A 15,161-nucleotide genomic window follows, 5' to 3' on the forward strand; every position below is an offset into this window, starting at 1 on the left:
TTTTTTTTTTTTTAAGATTTTATTTAGTTATTTAGTTATTTAGTTATTTATTCGAGAGAGAGAGAGAGAGAAACAGCTTGAGAGGGGAGAGGGTCAGAGGGAGAAGCAGGCTCCCCGCTGAGCTGGGAGCCCGAAGTGGGACTCCATTCCAGGACTCCGGGATCATGACCTAAGCCGAAGGCAGTCACTTAACCAACTGAGCCACCCAGGCGCCCTAGACTGAGTGTTCTTTATCGAAGGTTCTATACTGGCTTTAAATTGTTACAAATGAATAATCATCCTTCCTATTCTATCGGAGCTGGAGAGCACAACTTCCTTTTTGGTTTCTAACCCAGGAAATTTCTTCAGGATGCTATCATGCCCACTTGCACAAACTGGAAGCCACAAAGACCAGTTTCCTAAGCCCATTTAGGAGGAGTGGTTCGGCGGCAGACTCTGTTGCAGAGAATAGCTTGCGCCTGTGCCTCAGACAAGGCAGGAGCGCAGGGGTCTGGGGCCCCCGAGCCAGGAGCTCCAGGGCTGTTCTCACCTGTTTGTTGAAAGGCTGCTGTGGACTACAGGTTACAAACTGCTCTGCTCAGCCCTCATCTATGACCCTGTGGGAGTAAGACTCGTGCGCTAGATTAAACCAGGAGGAGAGGGAAACTCTCTGATCTCAGAAGCTAAGCAGGGTCGGGCCTGGTTAGTACTTGGATGGGAGGGAAACTCTTCAAGGTAAGCCTGAGTGAGGTGTTTCTTGAAAGAATTTATAGCTCCATTTAAAAAACTCACTGGCAACCTCTAGTGGGACTAGATATTTAGAGCTTAAAACCTATGGGTCATATTTTCCATGCATTCAATGACCCTGTTTTACTGCCTAGGTATTTTCTTTGGCGTGATCTTCTTTCTTTCATCCATCATGGTTTCCTGTTGGATAACTGTAAAGCACAGAAAAGGGTAGGTATGGCCATAGTCTCCTAGAAAATGTCTACGACTGTACCTGCCTCCTCTTGAAAGCCAAAGAGAAGTGAAAGACAACCTCAAAACAAAACAAAACAAAACAAAAACCCACTACTACATAAACAGATGTAATAATTCATAATTATAAAGAAGGCCCTTGATGTACATTATGGATAGAGAAGTATTCACACTAAATGAAATATATATGATAATAAGAACACTTAAAAAAAAAAGCTTAGGATTTTAAGGTGGATTAAAGTTTTACAAAAGGGAAAATAGGCAGAAGGAATTTTTCCAACAGTAGACACTTGGCATCCCAGTTTCGCTGAAACACTCCAGGCTCCGACCTCTATATAGAGACCTCATCAAGGCACCAGAAGTTACACAGTGTGTCTCACTGGCCCACACGTCACAGGCTGCCAGTGTCAAAGAATTGAGGCTTTTTACAGGGCATTAAAAAATAAATATTTTACAAGCCCACCTAATTTTAAACTTGCTCAAATCTTCCAAGGATTAGATCTACATAAACATTTTTGACTAGGAACAGAACATATTCAGCTTTTGTATTCGCTGATTTATTTAGAACAACATCTGTGAGGCCAAAGTCAATAAGATCATTGTTTACCCATGATAAACAAATTCTATACCCATGAGAGGAAGAGTTCATACCTTTAAGGGAACAGTTTGCTAGAGGAAATGTTCTAACCACAGTCCCCGAAAACAAGCCTGACAGAAACTAAAGTTGCTATTTCACAGAGGATGCCAGGGTACGATTTTTAGAAGCACAATATCACAGCAGAGTGTCTTACAATCTAGTCAGGAACTCAATTTCATGATAAAGTGATTAGTAGAGATTTACCTTTAAGTTAAATCTTTGGCCTTCCTAATTAATATCCTCTATATGTTGTGGTTTGACAGGTAAATACACTTCGCTCTTCATTATAAAAAAAAAGTGGAAGTAGCCCTGATGCTTGATATTAGCAAAAGTCTTTGTGTCAATAACCTTTCCCCCTTAAAGTTTCTCATTCAGTACTACAGTTTGTGAGTCATTTTTTTTTAATTAGGCTTTTTAAAAATTAAGGCTGAATTAAAGTAGTTGGGTTCTAATTTTCTATTCCCGGACCAATGTCCAGTTAAAACCAGCCAGGGCAAATGATTCTCTTAGAGACATTCATGACAGTCCCGCCCCTCCTCCCTTCTCTCAAGGACTCCATTCCGCATTCCTATGGCCTGTTCCTAGTTCATGGACTGAAGGATTGAATTCCAGAGGCTAGCTACGGATTTGTTTCCCCCATGTAACTTAAGATCATTTCCTCGTATTATCAGCCTCGGCATAAAAAAGAGTAACAGCCATTTCATAAAAAATATTTCCTTAGAAATGATTATCTGGTCTTATCGAAACACCCCAGATCACACACCATTTCTTCATGTGTTCCTCGACTTAAAATCAGCCTCCTGTCGTTGCCATGTTCTTTCCGAGCGCGCTGGCCTTGCTCGCTCAAGCCTTCTGTGAGCCCTGGCAAGCAGGGAAGGGGGCAGGGAAAAAGATCATGGTCTTCTCTAACCTGAAAACTCAGGGAGCAAACCCCCCAAACAGCCAAGTAACCCACCATCAAACCTATCATTACATGTAATCCATAAACATTTCAAAACTTCTCTAAGCCTTTAGTTTTTTTGGCCTGTGTTTCACTTCTTGGGATAATGAGTGGATTCCTGTAAGAAAATGCCATTTATTTTCATGTTAGAAATAATACAGAACTAACGTTAGCAGGAGGAGGTGCTAAGTTTAAATGATTGGAATCCCCAAGATCCTTCTCTTGGAAGCAGTTGGGTGAGTCCATGTATGAGCGAAACTGATAAACTATGGAGCTGCGGCTACATAGGGCGGGCCGATTATTCTTATCTGGAGCTCAAGCCTTCTCTCATGGAAGCGAGAGGAAAGTCACGTGAGAGGCACAGACTAGGAGTGGAGGGGACCTTGGCTCTTGCCTCGCCAGCAGAGCAGTTTACGTCAGCGCCCCAAAAGACTGAGAGAACGGTATAGAAGGAACGGCCTGCTGTACGGGAGCTGCAGGATCAAAACAGGCCCCCAGGGGTGCAGGCACAACTCTGCCTCTGACACAGGAGACAGCTCAGAAACTACCCATGTTTCATTTTGTGGCAGCCCTCTTAGGTGATGTTTAGCACACTCATTTCCTTCTGTAAATATTTATTGAGCACTTCTCTGTTCCAGGGACAGTGCTGAGGCTTGTTGAGTATCCATCAGTGAAGAGGGACTCCTTTAGGGAGTTCTCATTCCAGTGACGGGAGAGAGACTAAAAACAAGACATGTAATTCATTAATTATAATAAAAGGGATAAAGACTAGGAGAAAACAGAGCAGAGTAAGAGAGCTGGGGAACATGGGTGTGGGGGAGACACAATCTTCAATACGGTGATTAGGTGGGCCCCATTGGGGAGGGTTTTAAAGTGAGATCATGTCTGTCTGTGTGTATATATATCCTTTCTATTTTTGTCTAATTTTTTTCTTAGTAAATCTTTAAACTGCTTATTTTTTTTTTAAAGATTACATATTATGCCTTGTTGGACCAGCAAGAGAGGAGTGAAATGGCCAGAAGAAGTGTTAGCAGGGAAAAGAGCAGCTATAAAACACGAGTCAACGCCTGAGGTGGTGGTTAGTGTCCAGGAGAAAGCGGTGTTGTAATTAATGGCTTCTTCCGGCGGTTGTGTTGTGATCCGTGACCGAAGGACCTGATGCCTATAACTAGCCCTCTCCTCCATCAGGGAATTCTACTACAACTGTCTACCAGGTAGTATATCTCTAATTGTCCTACACTTACCTAGATTGCTCTTTGTTTTAATATACTAACACTGAACTTGGTGAGCGAGCCTGTTTTAGACTTACGTCACATCACTGATGATTTCCTATGCCTCCTTGACCCTTAGCTTTCCCAGTTTCAGTATGTCTAATTTCTCCGTGCATTTCCTCCCTTTGCCCCACACTGCACTTCCCACTCTATTAAATTATCTTTTTTTTATTAGTATTAAATTGTCTCTTGTCTCCTTGGTCCCTACTACACTCCTTACCAGCGCTCCCAGCAGAAAATGAGCTCCTTGTGAGCAGAGACCACCTATGGGCACTCAAAATCATTTTTATTTAATGACTTTTGACTTCCATTTGTACAGTAGTCAGGATTAATAAGAATAGCAACAGCCGGGGCGCCTGATGGCTCAGTCAGTTAAGTGTCTGCCTTTGGCTCAGGTCATGATCCCAGGGTCCTGGGATACAGTCCCGCATCGGGCTCCCCACTCAGCAGGGAGTCTGCTTCTCCCTCTGCCCCTCCCCCGCTGCTCATTCTCCGCCCCCCCTTGCAAAAAAATAAATAAAATCTTAAAAAGAGAGAGAGAGAGAGAGAATAGCAACAGCTAATATATTTGCTTACAAAATATTTTAAAATTTATTGACTTTGGTCTCCAAAGCAACTCTGTGAGGTAAGTATCCCCAATAACATTGTTATCCCAAAGCACAGAAGACCGAGGAGCAGAGAAAATCAGTGACTTGCTTAAAATCATACCAGCAGGAAGTTGCTCAGGGGTAGGGCTTCAGTCCTGATGATCGGACTCAAGAATCCTGAACCCATTCAGCTACCCAGGAGTAATTTCAGCTGCTACTACTTCTGATTCTCATTCTGTATCACCCAGAACTGTATATAGTACAAAGGGGGAATAGTTCCTTTTTTCTTTCAATATTGTCCCCCCATCAATTTTACTGGATTTTTTTTTTAAGGTACTCTGGTACATTAGGCCAGTGTCCTTATAGAGAATAGTAGGCAATCTCTCCCTTTTTACACTGGTCTGAGTTATTAGCCTATAAGAAAATTACAGTATTTCTGCAAAGGACTCTGTCCTTATTAAGGTTTGGTGAAAATGTTCCTGTTCGTTCACACCGACTAGCAAGTTCTGTGATTTAACGTTACTGGCCTTTCACTAGTGAAAAATGTGTCATCTGCACACCTTATATTTCACTGTATATTTACACAACAATAATTCGTGACAAAGGTTAATAAGCAGGAGAAGTTGTGCACTGATCACTCAGGAAAAATACTGTTCGATTCCCGCATTCACACCCCATTTATCCTTGCCTCTTGTTTCTGCCTCTGATCTATTCCTATTCCTATACAAACCAGCCTTCTTGTATATACTCAGATAAACATTTAAAGACTTCATTGGTCTGATGCTTGGAGTACAAAACTATTAAGACCACTCACTATAAAGCATCCCTGCATTACTCCATATTCATATTAACTACCGTCAATCAAGTGGATAGCCATTCCTTCAGCATACACTCATGAAGGTTGTATTCGCCCACACCCATGTCCAGCTCATCAGTCAAAACCACCTTCAACCATTCCTCAGTTAACCACTTAGTCATTGCTCCCTGGAAGCCCCTCCCAGACCCCTGCCGGTACAACCCTCTTCTCTTCCTCATGCAAAGATCTCAAGTTTGCCCTTCCTCATCCTGTGAAAACTTTGGCTTCTGACTCACTCTTCTTGTCTCAAGGGATGCCCTCGTTCTAATTTCCAAGAAAGGGTAAAGAGTAACTGAGTAATGAGGAAGTACTGCTAAGTGGTGCAGTGAGTTAACTCCTTGTGCTTCCACCCTTAAATCCCTAATACCAACACCTATTTGAAACGTAAAGGTACCAGTATTGTATCATTTCTCATTTCACTGATGTACAATGAAGTGCTTACACTTAACCCCTGAAGAGGCAGAGCACCATTACCAGGTGAGATCATGAGCTTTGCAATCAGTAAGAGCTGTGTTCACACCCACTCACTAGTTATGAAACCCTCAGCAAGACACCGACCTTCTCTAAACTTCATTTTCCTTGTCTGTAAAGTAGGGACAATAGTTCCAACCTCACTTAACACAGCGCCGCCCTTAGGATGAAGGTCAGAAAATGTGAGCTATTGTTACTTACACATGATTGTTATTGGCATTTAAAAGGGATTAAATCCTTGGAATTACTGTCAGTCCTCCTATGCCTCATGACAAGGACTGTGGACGTTAATTGTACAGAAAACAGAACTATCTTTCTCTAAAGCAGAAGAGGAAGCCTTGAGTAAGATCCACCGTGCGGAGCCACTGACCTTGTGAGGCTTAAATGTCACAATCTGGCGCTGAATGATTATTTGCCAGTCAGAATTGCTTTGGAAATAAGTGGTGTTTTAAGGCATGGACACTTGTCTATAAGGATTCAGTCTTCTGACACAATGTACGGGCTGGTTTTCATATTATTTCCTCCTCTGTCTTTTGACTTGGTCTTGAAAGGTGGGATTTGGTTATGTTTTCCTTCTACATATCTTGCAAAAATTCCAGAGACCTAGGCAAATTCTGTCCTAAATCTCAAAATAAAAGAGACTGACGAGTTTCTTCCAAGACTGAAATGTATATAATTAAGATATTTTTCCTATTTTTCTTCTTCTGCCAATTAGCAGTATTACAGATGAAAAACCTAAGGAGATGATCCATTTACAACCTCAAGAAGACAGCGGTGTAAGGCCTCAAACTCTGCAAACAAATCAGGAAAACAGCAGGTACCTAATGTAAATACTGAATTCATAGTGTCTTCAAGAACTCAGATCCTGAAAATGAGAACAGGATCTGCGTATGTTGTTGCTCTAGTTGGATCGCTGGTCCCAGGGGAGTTCGAAGGTACTTCAGGAAATGGAAATGCCTCGGTTGTTGTCTCCTTGGATTCTGGTTGTTTCCAGGGAGTTGGGTGAGGACTGTCAGCGCTAAGCACAGGCACTGTTTTCACAAAGCATTCCTTTATTTTTGTGCAGGGATGCTATGCACCTTTGAGAAGGAAGCTTTTGTTTTTCTTGTGGAACCCAAGCATTTGCCACGTGGGTGTGCCTCTGGGTCCCCCACTTCCCTTAAATGCACAGGGTCACCTCAGGATCCTGCGGAGACTCTGGATTTCCCACCTCCCCACTCTCACTGAATTCTCTGCCTCACCTGGCCTCCTATGACTGCTCTCTCCCTTGTGCCCCGCCCCCCCCCCCCGTTCGCCCCCCCCCCCCCCCCCCCCCCCCCCCGCAGGCTTGTCACCACACCTCATGCCTGCATTCCAGGAATTCAAAGTACCAGCTTACTAGCATAGCTGCTGTGTGGTAAATGTTTAGCTGTTTGCTAAAGGATTGGGGTGAAAAGGGAGATGATGCTACAAACCCAAGTGGCACACAACGTAGAACTGAATGGTAGAAATCCCTGAACTGTAAAGTAACGGTTTTTGTAACTAAGGTCTTACGGGAACACAGCCTTCCCCACTGGTAGCCTACTTAGGGCTCCAACAGCAGAGCGGAGTAGAAGCCACAAAGGGCGAGACTGGGTGGCACCCAGAGCCAAAATATTTACTATCTGGTCCTTAAGAAGAAAAGTGCCAGACCCTGAACTGTATCATATGATCAGGATTACCTCACTGCTTGGTCCCCCCGGTAAGCCTTGGCTTTCCACCCTTTCCCTAGGCCTCTCTCACATTAGACTCCTGTCCATTTTGTTAAAATCTTTAATGTCTTCTCAGGACAGCTCATTTTGACTCTTGGTTTTCTTGTAAATTCAAACTTCCAATTTTCTTTATCAGACAGAGCAATTTGCCCAGTCCTTGCTTACTCTGCCTGTGCCCAAGTGTCCTAAAATTTCTATCCCTTCGATCCTTAGGACACTGTCAGCAACACCAGCACCGAAGCCCATAAAACAGATTAGGCCACTCCTGTAGATTGCAGAAGCAAAAGTATCACATTTTAAAATAAGTTTCCTTTCTGTCCTCTTTCCCATATATCAACGTGCATTAATTTAAACCTGTCCTTTTTTATCGACAAACATGTCAGAAATCTTAAATTCAACAGAGGACAGTAGAGTGGCCCCAGGAAAAGGTAAGGAAAAAAGTGGTAGGAGAGGCATTTTATAGTTAATCAAGATACAGGCAATTCAGATCTTCTAAACAAACATAGAATGTAGGTCAACTTTCTCCTAATTCACTCACCCAAGAAGCTCTCCCAAAGTGCTCTGGTGCAAAGTAATGTCTGATTTGGAACTGATAGCAACTTACTGTCTATACCATTTTAGAATATTTTCCTTTAATAGTAATATGTGCTTATAGAAAATATAGAAAATACCAGAAAAAATAAATATAATAGAAAAATAACCTGTAATAGCCTCCATCCGATGGCTAGTATTCATAAGCTTCTTCACATACTTTACAAGGTTATACATTGAGATTTTATCAACTGTATAATATTAAATCCTGGTTTGGTTTCCACCAAATGATAGCCATTCCCTTATCATTACAAACTGTATATAAACATATTCTCTAGTATTCAAAATTTCATTTATCATTGTTGCCTCTTAGCACTATTGCACTTACTCACTTGCTCACTTGCTCATTCTTCAAACACTGATCAGTCACTTGATGTACCAATATTGTACCTATGTGTTTTCTTTACCTAGCTTAGAGTAAGGAACCCCCGTTTAAATTTCCACCCAATTCTATATATAGAATATATATAGAATTAATCAAATGAGACTTATAGACTTAATCAAATGAGTATAGACTTAATCAAATGAGAAGTGTACAGTAAACAGTTGAGGATAAACTGATCAAATTTCATGTATCCTCAACTCTTTTGTAACATTTTTATATCAAGGTACAGGTAAAATTGTGTACATTGACTGTTGATCAACTTTTAATAAAATGGTAGAAAGTCCGTAATGAATTTGTCTCCGATCTCCTTTTTAAGACTGGAATTTTGGCCATAGAGTTCTCCAGGAGCAAGGTTGATCCTCTGTGGCAAGATGTGGTAGATAAGGAATGAGTCAGATCTGCACCCTGTGCACCCAGGCAAGGTGCAAGGACCGAGAGGGTGATACAGGTAAAGAGGCAGATTCTAAAGACACAGCTGCGTGCTAAAGGACACGAGAATGTTCAAAGATGGCGCAGGTAACAAATGATGTTGGGAAGTCTTGAGAGGTGGAAAGAGAACAATGATGAGGGATCAGGTGGCAGTAATAATAGGGGATGTCAGATGAGCTGCTGGGCCTCCACAGGGATCTGTCCACTGGTGGGAGGACAGTCTTCCTGGCCTTAAGGAAGAGGAGAGCTTTCAGCATGGCCAGGGAAGCGTTTGGACATCTTGGACCATACAATATCTTCTTTCAGTCATGACTGTGGTAGGGGGAGGACATGCTCTCGGAGGCAGACCCTCCTCCAAACTACCAGCTCCTGTTTACTCTCCCCTGCCATGAGCTGGCTCAGAAAAGAGAGTCAGAAATATTTTGTGTGTCAGGAGGGACCTCTATGTTTCTGGAACAAGGCTCTTTCTATTTAGTTGCTCAACACAGAGAACACTTTTCCTTTGGCAAAAAAGGCAATGAGGAAAGGTCAACTTATTCATTAATCTCTCTCTTATCTACTCAGTGTCTCAATTTATGCCATATTTTCTTGTGCCCTACATAGCAACCACTAGGAGGGCATAAACACTTCTTCTGAACCTGTAATTATGTGTAATGTTAGTATCACCATCTTAAGAAGCAAATTCTGGGCAGTTCAGTTGTCACCCATGCTGTCACCTGAATAAAAATATCCTGTTATTTCAGTGCCCTTCCTTGACAAAGTACTATAGAGCTGGAAAACGCCTTGGATTACAATGTTGCTGGAAAGGAGCCAATTCAACAGAGTAAGATGTGAGACTCATAAAATCTTGGAAGTGACCTCATTGAGACACAGACGTGTGCACGTGAAGGTGCTGCTGGGCTCCCAGGAGCTAGTAAAAGCTCCCTCCTCTTAGCTTGGATTACTGTCACTCCTTGTGCTTTCTCCTCCTGCTGAACGCACACATCATCGAGTTGGGGGAAAAGACTGCACTTAGGGTATATAAATAGTCTCAATTACTTAAAGGAAGAAGGTGGCACTTCGGATTTCTGTTTACAAGTTTGTGATTCGCCTTTCTTATTTTCAAACGTTCATACTATGGAATGGGTTCATTAACAAGAAGATCAAAATCCAGGAGGAAGATGTGAAAAACTAAGTCACATACAATTATACTACTCAGTGAGAACCACTGTTAATTTTTGATTCATCATTCTTCATATGTTTCTTTATACACCCATGTCTTTCTTAAATAATCACTTTTTCTTCTATCGAGGAAAATCTCCTCCTATGAGTTCAGATATAAAATATAGAGAGATCAATTTTGACTTTTCTAGGGGAAAAAAAGTTTTTTCTGTTTATGAAATGGGCATTAAATGAATCCGAGGGACAGGTGTTCAAGAGAAACATCTTAAACAATGAGCTTTGGATATTTCCTAAGTTCTATTTCAAAAGTAATTTGTACTGTGTGTATAAAAACATACTATTTTAAATGAAAGAATAATTTTATTATAAAAGCAAGTGACTTTTTGTATAGATTCAGAAAACACCAAATAAACTAAGAATCCATGACTTTTAAGAATTGCAAAATTAATGTACAGGTCTATAAACAAGTGATCCTGGAGTCCATAACTGGTTCACATGCTTACAGATCAACAATTTATTTGGTAAGACATCATGGGCCATGCTAACGATCTAGAAAATACCAGAATCTTTCTGGATATTTAACAACAGATTTGCATATGACCACTGCTAACTACTGTGTAATTCTGGGTTTTAAGTTGTTTTTAGAATATACTGTGCCACACTTACCTTGATAAATATAAAGAGTGAACTGGACATCAACTTGAAGTTTTCTTTAAAATCATGGAAGAAAGGAAAAAAACAGCATAAGCAAAGTCAACTGGCAAACTAGGAGGAAAAAATTACAACTTATATCATGAACAAGGGTAATTGGTATATTTAGAGTTAAAAATTCAAAGACCAACCCTCCCCACCCCACCTCCCTGTAAGTGGGTAAAGGATATCCAACCAGGCCTCCAATAAAAGAAAGGCAAGTAACCCATGAATATATCAAAAGATCCTCAATGGTTTTGCTTAGCTGAAACTTAGGGAAATCTATTAGGTCTTGAGTTTCTGAAGAAGTACATTTTAAAGGAGGGTTAGAAATTATTTGTTGGGAATTGGCCTTTCTTAGAATTAAAATTCCCTATCATAAGAAAAAAATGTAAATTCCTCTTTTCCCCCCATAATGCAGTAGGTCAGTGAGTAGTGCGATTAACCAGCATCTGACGCCCGGGACATTGAATCTCAAGAAATTCATGAGAGTTTTTGCCCGTGACATCAGTGATACATGGGAAATACTGTTTATACTAACTATGGGTAAAATACTGAATTGTCTAACTTCATTTGTATTGTTGAGTAATTCTGTTAACCTCTGGCCTTACATTTTTCATCTGAAGAGCAGGGCTGGACCAACTGGTCTCCAAAGGCATTCATAGTGCTAACAATCTAATTTTTTTCTCGTTTCCTTTTTGTGTACACGTAAGCGTGAGGTGTAAGTTGAAGCCTCTGACATTTAAATAAAATGTTCTGTCTCCATCACTATAATGGCAAAGGAATAAAAGATTTTTTCTTTCTAAATCTATGTCTGGAATATGGTTTGTAATATATTTACTTTTTAAAGCCTCCAAAAGCCAAGAGAAAACAAAATGAATATGCATCCCTTCTGAGAAGTGTCCTCCCCTCTGTACTTAATGGTTTCAGAATCCCTGTGTAGGGTGCAGCTTCCCGCTGGAATGTTCCTGCCGGTAACAGCTAACTAGGAAGGTCAGCTGGCTGGCAGGTGCTTACCAGGTACAGACCGAGGTGGCACAGCGCCCAGGGCCAACAGCAAAAAGATGACTTCCCTATGCTCTGCCTGGCCATTCTCTTTCAGCTTTTCACAGCAAACCTCGTGTGTCATTCACCACGACAGTGGAAAGCCTTTTCTGAGAGTACTCACAGGCCCATTCATGCTGCTACCCCCACCTCTGAAAAGCATGATGGAAATATACTAATTTAGAATCATCTAACTTTAAGATTTATTTTACAGAAGCTGGCCTCCATTTAATGACATCCCCACACACCTACCTGCACCCTAGTGCCATTCATAAAGCCGTAAAGGAGATCTAGCACATAGCTCAAAACCTGGTCGACACAGAGGCATATTCTCCATGCTCTCCTCTTTGTCACTTTGGCAGTGTGACAAAATCTTTAGGGGGGGTTGCAGGCACCAGGAGCCTTTACTCCCCTACCTCACTCAAAGCCTTGATTCTTGACTTCTATTCCTGTCCAGGCTACAGGATGTTCATTGTCAACACTTTCCCTTTGTACTAAGTCACTAAAATGATCTCAGGGCTAAGGGACACAGACAGTAGCTCCACTTCATATCAGAGCTTGCACTGCTGATACAGGAACGTTTTCTGTGCAGACAGTCGTAGCTTCCTCCTTTAGACTCAAACCCCACCTTGTTCCTAGTGTCTAAGACGATTAAAACAAAACCTCTCAGCACTTTCCCAGCACTTATTTGGTAAATCCATGCTGGGGGAGAACTGGCAGAGACATGTTAGATGCACTTGAGAGCAAGAGCCATTTATTTCATGCAGTATTCAGAGGCGTTTATTATGTACCTACTACAGACCTAGAACGGGAGCTACAGCAAGAAAATTCTATCCCTGTCTCATCGAGCTTGTCCAGAAAAATAGTGAACAGGGCTCAGAACCTTTCCAATGGAGCCATAATTGGGGCAGATGAAAATAAATTAATGTGAAATTCTCCAATTATATTTAGAGTGGCTTGATGAACCCCAGGTAGAGATTTTACTGATTGAAGGAAAGTTCCAGTAAAACCCCCATTCTTGACTCTAACGTAGCTTGTGTAACTAGGAAACCAAACACCAGCCATGTTTTCTCACCTTTTAATTTACTCACGAGAAAAAAACTTACTTCTAAGACTAGAAATAGATGGGAAAATTTTCATCTTACTGAGATTTAACTGACATATACCATTGTATACAGAGGGTTTCAGAGAGAACAATGAAGAGACTGTTTTCACAAGTGTCCACATTGAAAAACAGAACATTTCTGTTATATAACTCTTTTGCACCTGTAAAAATTAACAGAAATAATCCCCCCTCATTGAGTTTCCTACTCACTGTCTCCTTAATTATACCTCCTTTAAGTCAGTGTCCTGATGGAGTGTCTGGATTTTAGAATCTAAGATCCTGAGGTGTTTTTAGATATCAATTCCACACCTATTGTTTCATATGCCCTGAGAAGAATCCATACATAGTGTTGTTCTCGGAAAAAGAGGATATTCCATGGTTTGTTGAACTCCCGAAGTTTTTAGTACCTCTCAGCTATAGAATTCTTCAAATGTACAGTTTTGTAATTCTAGAAGATGCATTTGAGGTTAATACAGAAAGCTTACATTTCCTCACCATTCTGTTATACCTTAATTCTGTGTATTGCAGGATCAACCCCCATCATTCTATGAACAAAATAGCAGTTGATATATAGGTTGGACTGAAAAAATTTTTTCTTCATCTGATTCCTGGAACAGAGGGTCAATATAGAAAACTGAAAAGCACAAAGAAAATGAAATACCCATAATGCTATCACTGATAGTTAATTTTGAACTAATTGCTCTATGGGAATGCCAAAGACAAACACTTATTTGGAGTCAGTTTTTTATAACTTACATATATAGATCGTAGTTTCTCACACAGATTTTTTTTTTAACTGCCTGCTGCACAGACATTCATACCATAAAGCCACCTATCAAAAATTCCTTATACTTTGGCTAGACACTTAGGATTTATTTTTCTTCCAAAATTATACATCTTTGGTCACAGCTCTGATGATTTCTCTGGGATAAACTCCAAATGGAACTGGTGGTTTAAAAGTCATGGCCATTTAAAAACTTAAAATATGGAAAACTTAAATTAAAAGCCAAAAAGCTCGAGGGTGTTGGTCCCCCCAATATGTTTACTCACATTGGTTGACATTTATCATTCTTTGCCAGCTAATGGGAAGAAAATGTCAATTCCTTCTGTGTACTCTTTTAATACAGGTCATGTGACTTTTTTTCCTCTTACTAGTCATACAGGTTTAATCACAACTCTACAAACAGATCTGGCTCACTCTTCAATTCTCCACTTGATTTTCCATCGAGAGACTGTTTCACCAGAAAAGTTCTGCCTGTTATGGATTCCTCTCTATCCGGACAATAATGGCTTTACGTACTTCCAGGAGATTGGCAATTCTATACACCTTTGTCCTTACCTTTTTCATGCATGTTTTTTGCCTCTTCAATAAAGCATTTAGTTGCTAAGGGCCAACTCAGAGAGGTGAAGCCCCAAATGCTAATGGCTCGGTGTTGTTCAATAATTCATCTACCTTGCTTTACTTTAGGGGTTGGGAGTGCAGTGGCCAAACCTTTGAGATTCTGAAATCTAGCAGGCCTCCAGGGGATCCAAGAGCAGACGCTGAGCCACGGAAATCACAAGTTTTTGTCCCTCAAGAGGCCCGATTAATGCCAACTCTTGAAACAAGGGCCCAGGGAGTTCGGGCAGTGCGGAGTGCCCCACGACACACGGGAGTCGCGAGGGATGCGGCCCCACGACGACCCGCTGCCTGGGCCTTGGGTTAGTAGTTCCAGGTCGCTGCGCTTTTCGCTCCCTGCGGCGCTCCGTTCCGGAAAAGGGACAAAGATGACCCCGCCAGCTCTGCTTTCCTTCCCACCCTTCCAGAGTCCGGGCGGTGAGGCGGCCGAGCGCCGCAAGCCGCCGGGGACCTCGGGTCGGCGTGCACACGGGATCGTCGCAGGGACGCCCGGCGCCCGCGGGAGGGGACGGAGCTGCTCCGCGACCAGGCGGCGCGACCACCGCAGGCCCACGCCAGGTCCGGGGGGGCTTGTGGACCTCGCGCTCAGGCCCCGCCTCCCGGCGCCAGTTGGCCACACCCACTTCGGGAAGGCGCGCCACTTCCGCCCAAGCGCTGGTCAGGCCACGCCCTCGCGGGTGGCTCCTGACTCCCGGGTCCTGGGGAATTGTTGCGTCTGTTTTCCGGTCCTGAGACCGTGTGGGCTTGGCTGGCTCTGAGGTTCCCGCTGGTCTCCTGCAAGATGACGGCGTCCTGCGCGCCGCGCACAGCCCATCGCTGCTGCCTCGAGAAGCGCTTTTCTTTTTTGTGTTGTTTTGGGATCCCTTTGATGGCCTCAGTGCTCCTGATACCCATGCCCTCTGGTAAGA

General features: G+C 42.2%; 1 protein-coding gene and 1 long non-coding RNA gene across 21 annotated transcripts in view; one reads left to right on the forward strand and one right to left on the reverse strand.

Moving 5' to 3' along the window:
- The first annotated feature begins 17 nt into the window (after positions 1-17).
- Positions 18-15,161, forward strand: part of CD46 (CD46 molecule) — a 63,581-nt gene continuing 48,437 nt past the window's right edge. For 7 of the 20 annotated variants that reach the window (XR_003206665.2, XR_003206664.2, XR_003206663.2 and 4 more), the window contains exons 1-3: positions 23-936; positions 6,435-6,536; positions 14,323-14,555. Coding sequence is in view for 13 of the 20 variants with exons in the window: in XM_025865868.2 (XP_025721653.1) it covers positions 830-936; positions 6,435-6,536; positions 14,323-14,555 (442 nt within the window). In the remaining 7 variants the exon portion in view is untranslated. Of the gene's footprint in view, positions 937-2,864; positions 3,749-6,434; positions 6,537-14,322; positions 14,556-15,161 lie in introns of those variants that run through there. The other 13 variants (XR_003206662.2, XR_003206660.2, XR_003206659.2 and 10 more) reach the window with 8 other exon arrangements.
- Positions 8,554-14,327, reverse strand: LOC141371994 (uncharacterized). The gene is made up of 3 exons (XR_012377352.1): positions 14,194-14,327; positions 13,363-13,462; positions 8,554-10,725 (listed from the first exon to the last, which is right to left on the reverse strand). It is a non-coding gene; the product is annotated as an uncharacterized lncRNA (long non-coding RNA).

This window comes from Callorhinus ursinus, unplaced genomic scaffold (genome assembly GCF_003265705.2).
Source record: "Callorhinus ursinus isolate GAN/ISIS: 27379988/994484 unplaced genomic scaffold, GSC_fseal_2.0 scaffold222, whole genome shotgun sequence".
In the NCBI taxonomy this organism is placed as follows: Eukaryota; Metazoa; Chordata; class Mammalia; order Carnivora; family Otariidae; genus Callorhinus; species Callorhinus ursinus.